Below are 16,511 nucleotides of genomic sequence, written 5' to 3'. Positions count from 1 at the left end.
GGACCTGCTGGTTTATTAGATACATTTTACTGTTGCACTTAATTAGAAACCAGTTTACTGTTCGAATCTTCCTTTGAGTCACACACACACACACACACACACACACACACACACACACACACACACACACACACACACACACACACACACACACACACACACACACACATGTAGGCGTGCACGCTAATACGTCTTGCTGCATGCTTCATCTCTTCTCCTCCAAAGGATGGGATACAGCCCCACCCAGCATTCTTTACACATTGGTTCATTGTTTGTTTAAATCCCACACAGTCACAAAAGCAGGGTGTGTGTGTGTGTGTGTGTGTGCGTGCGTATGTGTGCGCATGTGTGTGTGTGTGTACCTGTGAGACAGAGCTAAGAGAGAGAAAGAGCGATCAGGGTGGGACATGTTATTACAACTTATCATCAATCAGAGAACACAGTAGCCAGTGGGATTATTGTTCCCAGTTTGGCAGGTCTGATCTCACCAGGAGAAACACAGACCCCCCCCCCCCCACGATTAACTCAAAACAAGCCTGAGCTGAACTCGAAGGTGGCAGGAAAAGTTCAGTGGAGCAGCAGCCACTTGACAATATTTTAATAGTTTAAAAACAATGATGAGAATTACATTTAGTCACTAAGGGTCTTTTACATTTAAAACAGTTATTCACCATCTATGATTCTTATCTGAAGTAATTGAAATATTTAGCAAAATTAGAATTGACACAATTGGATATTTCCTTATTTATTCAGCACTATAAACCAACTATCATTTACATCATATTTTGTCATTTTTTATTCAATGTATGTGCATTTATTTAATAACACATTTCTATGTAACAACAACACATTCTTATGTATTAGAATTTAATATTACTGTACAATACCTTTTGTATTTTAGGTAGCCATTCAAAAAACAGAACTCCAAGTAGCTGCTTTGACACACTGATATCTGCCATGTCACGTCGAGTAGCTCAGCAACCTGCACTGACTCTAGGGAGTCAGCTAATGCCGTGGATGGCCACTTCCTTTATTGTTCTCAGGATTTCTGGCACGAGGCCTGAGCAGTGACAAATCACTTTAGTCTCTAATCACATTCTCATCAGGTCTTTTCTCAGAGTACCATGAAAATTGTGATTGGAAGGCATCTGATGTAATTCCCTTTTTCCGGTTTCCCCGATGGTGGTCAGCGATAAGAAACGTTAAAGGCGGCATCTTTATAATTTATCTGGAGTGTCTGCTTTTTCGTGATGGTTGTTTTAGCAGCAGAGATACAATAAAAGTCCAGGATGGAGGACAGAGAGAGAGAGAGAGAGAGAGAGAGAGAGAGAGATGCTCTGTTCTTATTGTGGCTGCAGGCTGAGCTGCATCTGTAATATTTTCTGTATCTGCCAGCGACCAGGAAGATTCCAGGAATCACAGCATTGTTAGAGCAGGAGTGACTGGGCTGCTCTGTTGCCGTGGACACCGTCTCTAGCTGCTCCTCAAGGCCGCTCATGTCACAATAACAGCCACAAACATGATGTGAGGAGCTCCTCCTCCTCCTCCCCCTCCTCCCTTCCATCTGTCTGCATCTCCATATCTCTCTCTCCTCCCTGTGATGGCCCACACTGATCACTTCTTCTGCAACTTCTAAAATTTCCCTGACGCAGCCACAGAGTCTCGCTAGTACAGGGTCACTATGACTCTCTCTCTCTCTCTCTCCTTTGCTCTTCCTCTCACGCAGCCTGACGTTTCCTCTTCTGGGACCTGATTTTTTATTCAAAATGGCTGCCGGTGTAAGTTGGAGACTTTTTTCTCTGGATGATTCGGCAGGAAGGCAGACGTAGTTAGCTAAAGCAAAGAGAAAACCACATGTTCCTTTCTCAGACACAGCCCTCAGCACACAAACGCACGCACACACACACACACACACACACACACACACACACACACACACACACACACACACACACACACACACACACACACACACACACACACACACACATGTATACACCACTGCAGTTGTGAAGCCAGCGGTCAACGGTCGGGGTCATATGGGGTGAAAGCAACGTGATCCTCCATGCTTTTGCAACCAGCTCCCCCTACACGCACACACGCACACGTACACACACACACACACACACTCTCCATGCACTCTCTCACCCTCCCCTCGTTGCATGCCATTGTCACCCTCTGGATGAGTGCTATTAGGACCTACTTTCAGCTCCTCTCGTCTCACGCACATGCATGCCACGCTCGCCCACGCACACACCTCTCAGAGTTGTGAGTGTCAGAATTCATCTGAATGCCAGCTCAGCGTATGCACCCACTAGTGCACATCAGTCTCACATGTTAACAGGAGACCTTTCCCTCAGCATAGAAAGTTAGGCTTCGACACTCACCCTTCATGTTTTTGCTTTTAAATTCATTCAAAGTAATACAAACTGTTGTTTTATTCTGTAGTAAACAAAAACTCTGACATGTCCCTATACACACTTGTATCTGTATTCACTGCACTGAAGGTGAATCATTATTAAACCCAGACATCAAAAGTAAAGTGCCTTCACTTCATGCACACTCTCTTCTACATCTCTGGTACACTGCAAAAACTCAAAATCTTTCCAAGAATATTTGTCTTATTTCTTGTCAAAATGTCTCATTTCTAGTCAAATAATCACTTTCCACTTAAAATAAGACTCATCACCTAAAAATTAAATTGTTTTTAGATCATTTTCACTTGTTTCAAACAAATTTTCACTTGAAATAAGTAGGATAATCTGCCAGTGAAAGCAAGTTTTTTGTGCTTGTAATAAGGAAGAAAAACTTGCTCCACTATCAGACCTTTCTACTCATTTCAAGTGAAAATATGCTTGAAAGAAGTTAAAAAGTGTCTAAAACAAGCTACTTTTTATGTGATGTTTCTTATTTTAAGTATAGTGAGATTTGTTTTGACTAGAAATAACATTTTGACTAGAAATAAGACAAATATTCTTGGTAAGATATTTGAGTTTTTGCAGTGTAGCTATTAAAATACTTTAGATTTCTACTGGTAAACTAGTAGAATATGACAGAGAGATAACTCTGTCAGTTACTCGTAGCTCACACCAGATATTTTATATGGAAACTGACCACTGACAGGCTCCTCATTCATGTGCTCCCTGGAGCTATTGAGGCATTAGTAAAGATAACAGGACCACAGAGTAGAGGATACATAGCTGTAATCCTACTCCGTGCTTTCTGTGTTACTGTGACCTGCCTTGAGCAACACAATCTGAAATTATTTAAAAAAGAATTTCAAAGAGAACTTGAGACAGAAACTTCAGACAAAAAAAAAAATCTCGAAGAGGCCCCCCTGCCATTTAAGAGTCCCCCTCCCTGCTCCTTATCTCCCCCTCTTTGCCTCGCACCTGTCTTGTGCTCCAGTGTCAGTGAGGGAGATGGGAGAGGGGAATGAAGTCATGACAGAGTATAGAGCTGATCCCAGTGGGGACAGCTCTGTCAGCGAGGGAGAGCACAGGCTGCCAGTCAGCTCAGCTGTGCCACAGGGCTGAAAGTAAATACACGTCTTTCCTAAACCGTGGACGACGTGTTTGTGTGTGTGTGTTTCTCTTATGTTTGCGTGATGTGTGTATGCCACCTGTTACGCGAACACGACCCCGGTGTGCATGTACTAATGAGTATGCATTCTTGCTTGTGTCAGAATGTGCATGCGTGTGTATGTGTTAAAGTTTCTTCCTCGACTTCTTCCTCCCCAGACTGAAGGTATAATTGGATACTCGCAGCAGGCAGCAAAAAGGGATCCCTGTCTTAGATAATTATTGGAAGGCTTTGAAGTGTGACCTCCGGATGACTGCTGATACAATATATACGGATCATCTGAGTGGGCGGTATTTATAGAGTCAGTCAGACATGTAGCTAAGCTGGACGTCTGGCCAGCAGTATCGCAGTGTCAGTCATGACCTGCTGGGGCCAGCACACACACACACACACATAAACACGCACGTGCACATACCCCTGCTGGGACTAACAGAAATAGCAGGCCGTTAACAATTGGTACGAGACTCAACCCAGACCTAATGTGAATTTGAGTGTGTGATAAGATAGCAATAAACAAGGTACCATGTTTTAATTGTACATGAAGTATAATCTCACACATCCTCCCACTCCAGTATTTCCAAACTTAATCAGTATTGTACTACTGAACGTGATAAAGGCTGAAATAGAGGCCAATAAATATAGATGTTTTTTTATTTAGCACTGAACGGTTGTAACTGTACATTCTTGATAGAGCACAAGTGAAATATGTCAGTATTAGTCATGGAAGACCCCAGAATGCCTCCACTAAAAGTCTGCCATTTTTCTTTTGATAAATTCTTGTCCTTAAATTGCTAATACCACATTTCCTCCTTCATGCCTCCTCCAGGGCCGTTGTTCCAGGGAGAACTGCAAGTATCTACACCCTCCTCCCCACCTAAAGACCCAGCTGGAGATCAATGGCAGGAACAACCTGATCCAGCAGAAGAACATGGCCATGCTGGCCCAGCAGATGCAGCTCGCAAACGCCATGATGCCTGGCACGCAGCTACCACCTATGGTGAGAGGACACACACGTATGAACACACTACAGCTACTGCCCACGGTGAGGTCATATGTAAAAGCTCACACATGTGCAGTTCTTTCACTCTCTGCGTGGCTCTTGCAGTCCTTTTTGCCATCAGTCCCGCTCTTTTCCCCTACCCAAAGCTTTTTTCTTTTTCTTTTTTTTGTCAACATCAGTTTCATGTCATTGCCTTTGTTTTGCTCTCTTCCAGCCTATGTTCTCAGTGACACCGGGCCTGGCCACCAACGCCAGTTCGGCAGCAGCAATTGCAGCCGCGGCCTTTAATCCCTACCTGAGCCCTGTGTCACCAGGCCTGATGCCCCCAGAGATCATGCCCAGCACCCAGGTCCTCATGGCCTCCAGCCCCAACGTCAGCCAAGTCCCCAACGCTGCAGCTGCTGCAGCGCAGAAACTGCTGAGAACAGACAGACTTGAGGTAAATGAGGGACTGACAGAGAGGACCTAGTTTTCTCGGTGGGTTGTGTGGCTATAGGACATATTATATGGCACAGAATCAAGTCACCCCTCGCAACAACAGTACTATGGTGGCCCTGAGAGCTCAACGCACTGCAACTTAACAAAACACACACATGCAAAGACAGAAATGTGATGCAAATTCAGAAAACTCCTTCTTTAATTTGACAACACGTGCTGGAAATTCACATAGCACAACAGAAATGAGACACTAAGACAAGATGAACCAGGCTTGGACCTGTTTAGTGCCCAGTTATGACTTTGAATAACAGGTGTGTCCTAACAGGGTCATTATTTTTTTTTCCTTTTAAGTTTTTACATTTTTGCCTTGATTCCAAAAGTAAGAGAGAGAGAGAGAGAGAGTGAGAGAGAGAGAGAGAGAGAGAGAGAGAGAGAGAGAGAGAGAGAGAGAGAGACAGGGAGTTGAGCGGAGAGAGACAGAGAAAATGATATGTTGCAAAAGGCTCACGGGGTGGACGTGAACCCTGGGCCGTTGCGGTTAGGATTACATCTTTCGTGGTATTGACGAACCTGCTTACGCACCTCAAAACTTAATCTACCTCATCACGATCCAGCACAGTTTGTGATTTCGCACAGCACACCTCGCGAAATGTCATTCGACAAACACCAGAGATGAGCTTGAACTTGCTGAACGTTTATTTGAGTGGAGAGAGCAGTAACGAAAGCAAATAATGAAATATCACCGGCAAAGGAACATGTTCTTTCTAGTCAACATGAATTCAGAGAGTATAATATTGCTTGTGTCAGAAAAGTATTGTGGTCTGTCAGGGTAAGTCTTAGCAGAGAAATAACTGTCTCCCTCGTCTAGTACTGTATGACCGATACACTGCTGAGTTTAGAAAGACGCCATTGCTCGTTGATTCTGAGATACGGCAATAAAATGAAACCGTGCCAACGCTGCACTGGAAACATGAGAAATATCTCTGAATTATTTTGTGTCGTGGAATCTTTTATGATTTAAAAAATATATGAATCACAAAACCACAAAATGGAGCCCGGAAGATGCAGTTTGAATGTGTTTTGTTTACGTGTATTTAAAAGTGTTTGGTAGAGCAGACTTCCTCTTTTACATCACATCAGGAAAAGCAAAAAGTGAAGTAAAAATGCAACTGTTTTTATGTTGATGGAGCAGACATTTCTCTAAATTTAAACAGAAAAGCATAGGGAATAACTGCGTGGTGTAGCCAAGGCCAATGGATTCATGGTTAACTAATTTATAAGAAGGTGCTGCCCTCTGGTGTCTTACATATAGACTTTTTTTTTTTGTTTAATGTCTGAGCCTCACAATCTAACAAACACATCACAGTTCTTCATACAGAAAAAAACGTTTAAAAAAACATTTTGTAGTTAGTTTGCAGAGCCGCTTTTATTATAGCGTTGAACTTCCTCAGTGTAATATCCATCCACAGCCAAACACAGGAACTATGTTAGTATTAGTTATTGTTAAACAGGAAGTACATTGTATTGCTACACAGTTGTATAGGTCTTTGGTATGACAGGATATTGAGGAGAGGAAGGCTGCAGTAAGGGGAACATGAGCTTGTAAAGCATCTCAATCTACTTATTGCTATTGGACTGTAGGTCTCATGCATTTTTAAGTTTAATGGATTTAGGTAAATATAGTCTCACTGCAATGACAATGAATGCTGCTTGATACATTCTGCATGAAGCGGCGAAACAGGAAATGTTCTGTAGGGAACTACTCTTGTGCTGTGTCCGCACAACTGTGCCTCAACTCTTTTTCATTATCCTTCCCCTTGTCTCCAGGTGTGTCGGGAGTATCAGAGAGGCAACTGCTCCCGGGGAGAGAACGACTGTCGCTTCGCCCACCCCGCAGACAGCACCATGATAGACACCAACGACAACACCGTCACCGTGTGCATGGACTACATCAAGGGTCGGTGCTCCCGGGAAAAGTGCAAGTACTTCCATCCGCCCGCCCACCTGCAGGCCAAAATTAAGGCTGCCCAGCACCAGGTGAACCAGGCCACAGCCGCCGCGGCCATGGTGAGCAGTCTGTACAAGCAGGGTCACACTCATTCACGCCTACACAAGAAGGGCTAAGGAGCAACTCTGAGATAGTTAAATGTACATTGTCGAGGCTATCTGTTGTAAATGAAATCACCCAGCAGGGAAAATGTTCTGTGGGCTCATACTCATATTCGTGTTTGAAACATGTCTCATCTTCCTGGTTGGTATTATGCAGCTTTTCAGTTCTGCTTTGGCCAGGTCAAATTTTAAAGGTCTGCATGTTGGTTTGGGTGAAAAAAAAAATCCTCAGGGGTGGATGATATGAAGAAGGATCAGACAATGGCACATTATAACCGAATGCTATCATCACTATTATTCTTCCTAATGTCAGAGAAAATGTCTTGTTCCTTGTTCATCTCATCCAGGACCACAACCAGAGAGTCAGTTCCTCTCTCTTTCTCTCTCTGATGCCCTGGTCTTATTTGTGTCTCCATTGTTTCTGTGCTTCCTATCTATTACTTCTCTTCCTCTTGACATGATTAAAAAAGGATTCATTGTGGCTGTCAGCCCTGTTTCACAGTAACAGCACCGTGAATAATAGTACAGCCACACTCGTCTGTTGATCACCGTGTTCTCGTCATGCTCTTATTGACATAGTGAAGCAAGGAGCTTGGGGTGAATCATTGTAATGTGACACTGACTATGATGTGCACAGTGAAACAGAAACTTGTGAATTGTGCCTTCATGTTTTCTGTCCAATATGATTACTGATAACCACTTAAAGTATTGATTGAATAATTTTCTCATCGCTATATTCACCCATCTTTGTGTGACAGTAACTAATGTAGATTAGTAGTTATCGTTGATTATTGATGATCATTTAACTGTTGAGCAGTAGAGCTAGTGTCCACACTGTGCATGCCTTAGTCCTGTTATCCCCTTGTATATTGCATTCCAATGATTTGTTTTTTTATTTGTTTTTGTTTTTTCTCACCTATACCCAAACTGCACTGCTGCCCCCATGATGCACCTCTGCTTGCTGGTTTATGTTAATGCGCTTGAACCCCATTGGCCCATTGCCATCATGTGCTCGCTGCCTGCTAATTAAGACTCAGTCGGCTGTCAAATCACTGAAGCGACCCCTCGACGCAACCTTTGACCTGGTACTATGACCTTTCACCTTTTAGCTTGGCATGTGGCTTTGTTGTAGAGCAGTGTTTTAACCAAAGATACCTAGCTATTTTTGTTGTCGTTGTCTCAGTGCAATGTCTGTTTTTTCCTCCTGTTTATCTGTCATTATTGCCTGTGATAAAATGATTGTGGCTTTCAGGGGGGTTTAGCTCTCATCCAACACCAAACAACTTTTGTCACATAGAGAACGACCTCAGGCACGAATTCAAGTGTGGAATTTGTGATGAGGAGCCACAATCAATTCATCACCCGTTGCCTATTTAACAAAAAAAAAAAAGTCAGCGAGAGCTAGGGAAGAAGCGCTTCTATAATGGTGGCATGGCTTCAGTCTTACGTCCAAGTCAGTGGTCAGTGTTGTGGAGCAGCTCAGTCAAATGTGTGCATGTCTGTGTTGCTAGTGCATGTCAGATGGATAAGGGTGGGGCTAAGAGGAACAGTCTTTAAAAACCATTACAGGAGTGATCCCACCATAACAGATGATTTACAGTTCAAATGATAGTTCACTCCATCATCAGTTCTTGTCTCAGATATTCAGACCTCGGGAATGGCCTCATGCCAAGATAAGATCCACACACAGAGCATTTTATGGTGCAAATACTGACGGCTGAAATATATTTTTCGACATCTGACTTGCGTTGCTTGGCCTGAGACCATTTTTGACCTTTGTCTGAGAGTGAACCATCACTTAAACATGGCTTACCCAGTTTATCATGGAGCTAGCAGTGCAGCCTCCCTTTCTCTGTGCTTCCTACTTGTTCCACCTCTTGTTAGCAGCCTTATTGTTTTAATAGTTAATGCTTGCTTATGTTGCATTTAGTCAGCCTTAGAAATACAAAGTTAATGAGTCCAAGTAAGCTTCTCGATAAAATAATAAATATATTAATGCTTGTTAGCCAGTAGCTCGAGTAGGCACCATGCTCCTGCTTGTGTAGTACTTGTGTCAGACTGCTGCTTGCTTGCTACTGATGATATGATAAAATTGTTGTTGTTGTACACACAAGGATGTTGTGATGCTGTTCCTCCAATGTCCTCTAACGTATGTACCTTTTTTTGTTTTCTTTTTTGCCTCTCTCCAACACACCCTCTCTCTCTCTTTTCCACGCACTTCTCTCTCTCTCTTTCTATCTTTTTTTTCTCCCCCCTTCTTTCTCACTGACCTCCCTCCGTCTGGCCGGGCAGGGCATCGCCCCTAGTGTCATGGCTCCCTTGCCAAAGAGGGCAGCCCTGGAGAAGGCCAACGGGGCCTCTGCCGTATTTAACACCGGCATGCTCCAGTACCAACAGGCCCTGGCCAACATGCAGTTTCAGCAGCAGGCAGCTTTCCTCCCATCAGGTATGGCTCCGAAAGCAACCACCGCTAGTTCTCTGATCACCCAGAGGATGCCTGGATCAGTCTAACCTGGCTCCTGCTTGGCTGGGGTTGGGCAAAGTGGTAGACTGCAGGACAGAACAGTTCATTGATTGCTACTCTTCAGCTTTATTTTCTTCACACAGAAGACAGGTGTGAAGGTAGTCAGCTGTAAAACCTTTAGATTTTATTCTTTGCCACTTAGGGTTGAACATGAATATTTTAAAGTGCCGTTTTAGAGCTAAAATGCTTTAACAAATGCTTTGTATGGCACTGCATGGTCATTAGATTTTGAGAACATAGATTAAGTCTCTGCCTACTAATTTCCTTAATATAACTCCACCACACTCCTCCTAGCACATGCAGGCTGATTGAGGAAGGCATGGACATTTCTAAGAGAAAAAGAGAGGGCTTTTTTTCTTTTTTTCTTTTCTTTCTTTTTTTTTTTTTTACAACCTTTTTAGATTAAAGTGTGTGAGATGCCATGGTTGGGGCTTTGGCTTGGGCTGGGTTGATTGGGGCTGAATGGGTTGATAAGTGGTATCTTTGCGCCTCGAACAAACAGCAATGCTGCAGAGTCTGGCTTCTGTACACATCTGCTGTTCTTCTCACTTCTGTCTAGAGTGTGTATATAATGTTTAATGCTTAATAGTTACAATCATAACTGCACTCTCACTCATGGTGTATTACACATTCATATGCATTACACTTCAGACAAAAGTTTAGACTCTCATTTGATTAACAGATTTCCTCATGATACGTTCACCCACTTCGCCTTTTCCAATCACTGATGACTGTGTCCAAGAGATATTAACCTTTTTTTCCCACCTTATCTCTCCCCTCACTCTAACGAAACCTTGTGATGGGCTGTTTTGATTTCTCTTCCCTACCCAATCCACTTCCTGTTGCACTGCATGATGGGCAGGCTCAATATTGTGCATGACACCTGCAGCCAGTGTTGGTAGGTTCCAGCTTTCCTTCTTCAGTTATCTGTAACTTCATGTCTGTGACTCACGCCATCAAAAATCTAACTATCATGTTAAATTTACAGTATTATATCTCTGGTGACATGAGAGTCACTGTTTTGGTTGTGTAAAGACAACCGTTTTTGTGATGTGAGTCATAAGGAAAGACAAATCTTGTGAAATGCAAATGTTGTATGTGACCTGTATGATAGCTGCTCACAATAATAAGTTTAATTGACCTTTATTTTGTTCATTTCTCTGTGTACTTACTGGATATAGCTTGACCACTCTCGTTCTCATGCTGTTCTAAACTTGGCTTTTGGCTGGTCTAACCTGACACCAATTGAAAACCCTTTTTAAAACATTAAAAACCTGAGGGAGTTCAATTAAAACCTTTCCCGTCATCTCCTCTGCCATAAAAACTCTATTCTTAAGACTCACGTTATAGTAATTTTCTACATGTGTTACTTTCTGTAGCACTTTTCAAAGTTAGTTATCATGCAGAGCATTTGTCATTAAATTCCTGAGAAACAGACAAATGTGGAAGCAAAATGCTGCTGCGACAGCCACGCTGTGTCTCATCCAGTGCTCAGATCACAAGACGTCTTATCAGCGTCAGCAGAGGAAAGAAAGGGAACCGGTTGACTCGAACGCCCTCTCTGACTCCCTCTCTCTCCTTCTCCTACCCCTTCCCCCCCGTTTGCCTGGTGTGTATGTGGCTACACTGCTCCTCTGTGTATTTTTGCTTACATGATTTTCCCTCCAAAAAAGTTCCCATGATGCACGGTGGTAGTCCAGGCACTGTGTCTGCAGCCACCACATCTGCCACAAGCGTTCCCTTCGCAACTGCCTCCACCAATCAGGTTTGCACCTCTACCGCCTCACTCACTCACTCACTCACAACCTATCTATCTATCTATCTATCTATCTATCTATCTATCTATCTATCTATCTATCTATCTATCTATCTATCTATCTATCTATCTATCTATCTATCTATCTATCTATCTATCTATCTATCTATCTATCTATCTATCTATCTATCTATCTATCTATCTATCTATCTACCTACCTACCTATCTATCTATCTATCTATCTATCTATCTATCTATCTATCTATCTATCTATCTATCTATCTATCTATCTATCTATCTATCTATCTATCTATCTATCTATCTATCTATCTATCTATCTATCTATCTATCTATCTATCTATCTATCTATCTATCTATCTATCTATCTATCTATCTATCTATCCTAATCTTCCCCCCTCACCTCTGTCTTTCAATGCACATGGGCAATCTGGGGATGCTTGTGTCTTACAGCGAGGGGTGGGCTGGGTAAAAGGCGGTACTCCCTCTTGTTGGCCTACACCAGAGTCCAACATGTGTACACATATCATACTTTACTGTAACATGTTTTGAACTTCTTGTATCCATTATTTACAGTAACTATAATCACCATATTCTAGTTTCATACATTATGTAGATGATCTGTCTTTTTGGAGAAACATACTGTATTGCTTTTACTGTAATGTGTGTCCTCGTTGTAACCTCAATTTTTGTCCTTTCCCATTTTGAGGACTCTTCCTTATCAAAGTTGACTACCAACGAATACATGCAATTGGTATGTATGAGGTAGTTTTTTTCACATTTTTTTTAGAGCCATTTGCACAGCTTGTGCAACAGTCGCTATCTGTGCCCTTTGGTGCTTGGCTTTTTTTTTCTTTTTCTTTTTTCGCTGCTGCTTCCAGCACGTAAAGCATAGCTTTACCGTGTTCCTTGTGTTTACATAAAAGCTGGACATACTCATTATCAAAGCCAGAAAAGTTCTAAAATGAGCCTGTAGGAAGACAAGTGACATTTTGTTTCAGCTCTGTTGAGGGATTTTACTCACAGTCAGTCAGCTACATTATACAACATCCTCATACCAGAGAAAAGGTTTGTTAGGATGAATCACCATGTTACAACAGATCCATGACCAGTTTTCTGCATTTTACTGAGGTGTGCAGGTCAACAACATGGAGGACTTAGATTTGCATGGGGGAGCCACCTCACTGACAGTTCCCCTCTGCCCCACTCATCTCCCCCTCCCCTCAATCCTCCTCTTCACCGCCCTGCTGTCCAGAAGTGTCTGTTGATTCTTGATGACATGTCATGTCTGAATGAACCATGCCAAACTGTAGCCAAATTGCTTCTCCTATCTTGCCATCTTTGTCTTTTTTCAGCAATGAGCTCATCGTAATATGAGAGGATGTGGTTAAGATGTGTTGATCTCAGTACGTTTTATCGGCCAACGTCCACTTTGAGTTTCTTTCTGGTGCTTCATTTGACCCGTGTTTGTTTTCTACCCCCCAGATTCCAATAATATCTGCAGATCATCTGAGTAGTCACAAGTACTTGACTCAAATGTAGTTCCTCTCAAGAACAGTGAGTTCCTATTTCAGTTCTTGCAATTCTTCTGTTATTCATTGCAACATTTGTTACTCTGTTTTCATCTGTAGTACATTTTAGTTGTAATACAGAAATATTAGGGTTTTGTTTTTTTGTTTTTTTCAAGTGAAATCCTGTTATGTCTTACAGATCAAATGAATGTGTGCTGGCACCGTCCAAGCCAAAAGAGTTCAGCCTTTATGTACATAACCTTCAGAATGTCAAGCAATGAGACAAGGAGGGTCTGCCATCTCTTAGCCGGTCCACAACGATGGTCTCATCACACACGTAAACATCAAAGGTGCAACACATGATCTGTGCCATCTTCCCACATATCAATGTAAAGAAGAATTCGTTGTCAAATTCAACGTCCAGCTGAGAGAAGAGGATATCTTGGTGCCAGGGGTCAATGTGTCTCCCTGCGGTGGGAAACGTTCACGTTACACCTCTGTGTCCGACTAAATCATAGCACTCAATTTCTTCTAATTATGATCATTACTGCACGCACAGAAGGTCAAGAGCGTGGTTGCATGAGGCAACATCCAGTGCTGGTACGTTAGTAGACCAAGATTTTTCTTTCCTTTTTATTTGTTCTGCTTTACTTTGTTTAATTGATAGCCATATTTCATAGTTTACAAGTGAAATGCAAACATGCACCTTGAATTTGAATTGAGATCTGAAAGGCACAATGATTTTAACAGGATTTTTTTTTTCGCCAAAAGAATTAGGCATGTACAGTATTGTGTTTTTACGGCTACTAGTGAAACTAGATGTTGAAATGAGGGTCTTGGACATATGAATGTTCTGGGTAAACCAACGTACCTGTGTACCTTGAAAGCACAGCCAGGCTAGCTTTTCTCACCTTGTCATGTGCCATCAAGGCCATACAGCTAAAACCAGAGTGTTATCTCAGCAGTGTTATTTGTTTACCGAAGGTAAAAGTTTTGTATGGCTCTTTTTGTATTGTTTTGTTTTCAAGAATCTCCATTGAGTGTTTTTTTTTTTTTTTTAACTTTAATCTAATTAATCAGTTTTAGAAGTGGGGTTTTTTGCCATTATTTTGTTTTAATTTTAAATTTATTTTCTTTTAAAAATCAAAAATGGATGGTTTTTCTAAAGTTTGTCATACCTCTTTTCATAGACTAGTGTTGTTTTTGTTTTTTGGGATTAAGTTGTTGCTCAAGTCCATTGACTCTAAAGCCTGGTGAAGTAGAGGGTGTAGCTTCAAATAACATTGTGTTACCTTGTTCCCCCTCTTTTGAAGAGGGGCGACTCTCAAAGAAGCACTGTTGAGCCACGTGTTGATGGGAATTTAAAACAACAGACCCAAAGGTCTATTAGGTCATTTAAACCACATGTGCACTTGAATGATTGTTTGTCTGATCACCCTGTTTTAATTTCACATCCCATCGTAAGCAAAACTTTCATTTTTGAGGAAATACAACACATTGTGCGACTCTGACTTGTATTTCAGGCAAAACATGAAGGTTTTCATTCACGTGTAGATCTGACTATGGAAACCAAAGCACAGTTTTTTCTCTCAATCGTATTCATAAAGGGTTATAGAAGCATCTCTCAAGAGGCTTGAACAGTTGAGGAAGCGTGTTCATCATCTTTCATTCATCTGTCAGTTTTTACGATCACTTCTTTTTCTGTTTTCACAGAGGTGTGTAGTGTCTTTACCGATTGTAATGTACCTAACAAAGCCTTAGATTACAATTAATGGGTCCCAGCCCAATCAAATGTACTTTCAATCACCATGCAGGTAAAGAACACCAATGATGTTTTATAGTTCTCTCACATGTCGCTTATGATCTTTTTTTTTTTTTCATTCTCTCTATGTAAAAGTAACAATTACTCTCTTAAATTTCATTGAACTTATATGTTATGTACTACTTAAGGATTTGAATCTATTTGAGGTATGTAGTTGTAGATTTTTCTTTTTTTTGCCTTACTATATATTACTTGACAACATTGATATAGCCGTTGTAGATTTTGAGGTAGTATGACATTCATAACTTTTTCAAACCATATAAATGATAATGTGTTGAGTCAGTTTTAAATATTCACTTCATTCATATAGCTGGATGTCTTTTTCAGTTGATGTTACGTTATCACTTAACTTTGTTGATGAAAGACTTTTTTGATACAAGGAATGAGATCAATTAATTTGCTGCCACTGCAGCAACATCTCTGAGTAGATAAAAAAAACAAAAACAAAAAAACTAATGTTTTAACCAACTTAAATTTTCCTTGTAACATGTCAAGATCATGTTTGAAAATATATTGTATGGAGATATAGATTGTCCATGTTTTAGAGTAAAAATTATTTTCTACTGTATCCATTTCAAAAAGATATGTACTTTTGTTTGAATATTTCTTAAGTTTGCCCTGAATGTCAGGCCAAAACGAGCAGTGAGATTGACGGGTGTCTGGATGTTCGGTCGACAGTGAGATTAGGAGCGAGAAAAGCAAAGACTTTTCCAGACTGGAGAAGTCCAAAATGCTGCAGATGATGAGTTCTAACCTAAGGGACGAAGGTTGACTTTTTGCACTTCTGTATATAGTCAAATGAACAGAGAAAAAAATGTGTATCATATTGAGATATTATTTTGAATAAAAAAAAATATCTATAATTATAAGGAATTTTGTTAGATTAATTTAAATTCTTAAATTAGAAGACCAGCTAAAAAATTGCTTGCAAAGAAGGGCACTAGTTTCTTGGCCAATGCATTCAGAGAAAGCTATGCGCTTTTTGTCTTATTTTATCAGTGGCTAGTATTGCCAGGGAATGTTGTAGGGGAACAGATGTCCCCATGTCATGCTAACTCCACCCCTCTCATAGGATGACACATCCAGTGATGTCCATATATCATTTGTTGGACTTGGTCATGCAGTATTGCTGCTCCCATGGTACAGGTGATACATAAAACTATCAAGACTTTGTATTCTATTATAGTTTGATTTGACTGCATGTAAAAGTACAAACATGTATACAAAAGAAACTGCATAGTTACAGTATGTAAGGAAAGATAACACACTCAGACTACAAGATACACAGTAATATGTTTTTTTTTTTTCAAATGATACATACAATAGATAACATCCACAGTGGGGAGAAATAATACTTCAAAAACAAGTCATCTTACTCTTGTGTGATAAAATATTTTTCCAAGCAAACATATTATTTAAAGAATGATAAAATATTAGCACTCATCCACCCCGGATACTTTCTCATAGCCATATAATTACAGCCGACACTGACTCACGGGACGTTGTTCCTGCTATCATATCTGTGCACTCAGCAGGTGAAGGATCACCACACCAAATGTGTATTTGGCAAATTAGTCCTTGAAAATGAATGTAACAGTCGCCACACAGCGTCAGCATTGTTTGTGACGTGCGGCTGCTGTGTTGGTGCCACAGAACCAAAGCACCATTTTCTCCAAATCAGATGTTCAGTCTCCTGGCTGGAGCCAAGGTTTGTCTTCCCTGCTGGGGGCACATGTACGCTTTGACTGCTT

General features: G+C 41.2%; 1 protein-coding gene across 26 annotated transcripts in view; it reads left to right on the top strand.

Annotated features, from left to right (window-relative positions):
• mbnl1 (muscleblind-like splicing regulator 1) overlaps positions 1–16,066 on the top strand; it is a 42,312-nt gene extending 26,246 nt beyond the window's left edge. For 9 of the 26 annotated variants that reach the window (XM_083991485.1, XM_083991493.1, XM_083991497.1 and 6 more), the window contains 10 exons: positions 4,409–4,624; positions 4,797–5,021; positions 6,848–7,087; positions 8,161–8,214; positions 9,422–9,575; positions 10,516–10,551; positions 11,327–11,418; positions 12,137–12,181; positions 12,913–12,984; positions 13,138–16,066. In XM_083991485.1, coding sequence (XP_083847611.1) covers positions 4,409–4,624; positions 4,797–5,021; positions 6,848–7,087; positions 8,161–8,214; positions 9,422–9,575; positions 10,516–10,551; positions 11,327–11,418; positions 12,137–12,181; positions 12,913–12,969 — 1,119 coding nt within the window. In that variant the 3' untranslated portion in view covers positions 12,970–12,984; positions 13,138–16,066. The remainder of the gene's footprint in view (positions 1–4,408; positions 4,625–4,796; positions 5,022–6,847; positions 7,088–8,160; positions 8,215–9,421; positions 9,576–10,515; positions 10,552–11,326; positions 11,419–12,136; positions 12,182–12,912; positions 12,985–13,137) is intronic. The other 17 variants (XM_083991475.1, XM_083991477.1, XM_083991478.1 and 14 more) reach the window with 17 other exon arrangements.
• The last annotated feature ends 445 nt before the right edge of the window (positions 16,067–16,511 follow it).

This window comes from Trachurus trachurus (genome assembly GCF_905171665.1).
Source record: "Trachurus trachurus genome assembly, chromosome: 17".
Classification (NCBI taxonomy): Eukaryota; Metazoa; Chordata; class Actinopteri; order Carangiformes; family Carangidae; genus Trachurus; species Trachurus trachurus.
The sequence above is the reverse complement of the archived record's forward strand: the minus strand, read 5'-3'. Positions and strand labels throughout refer to the sequence as shown.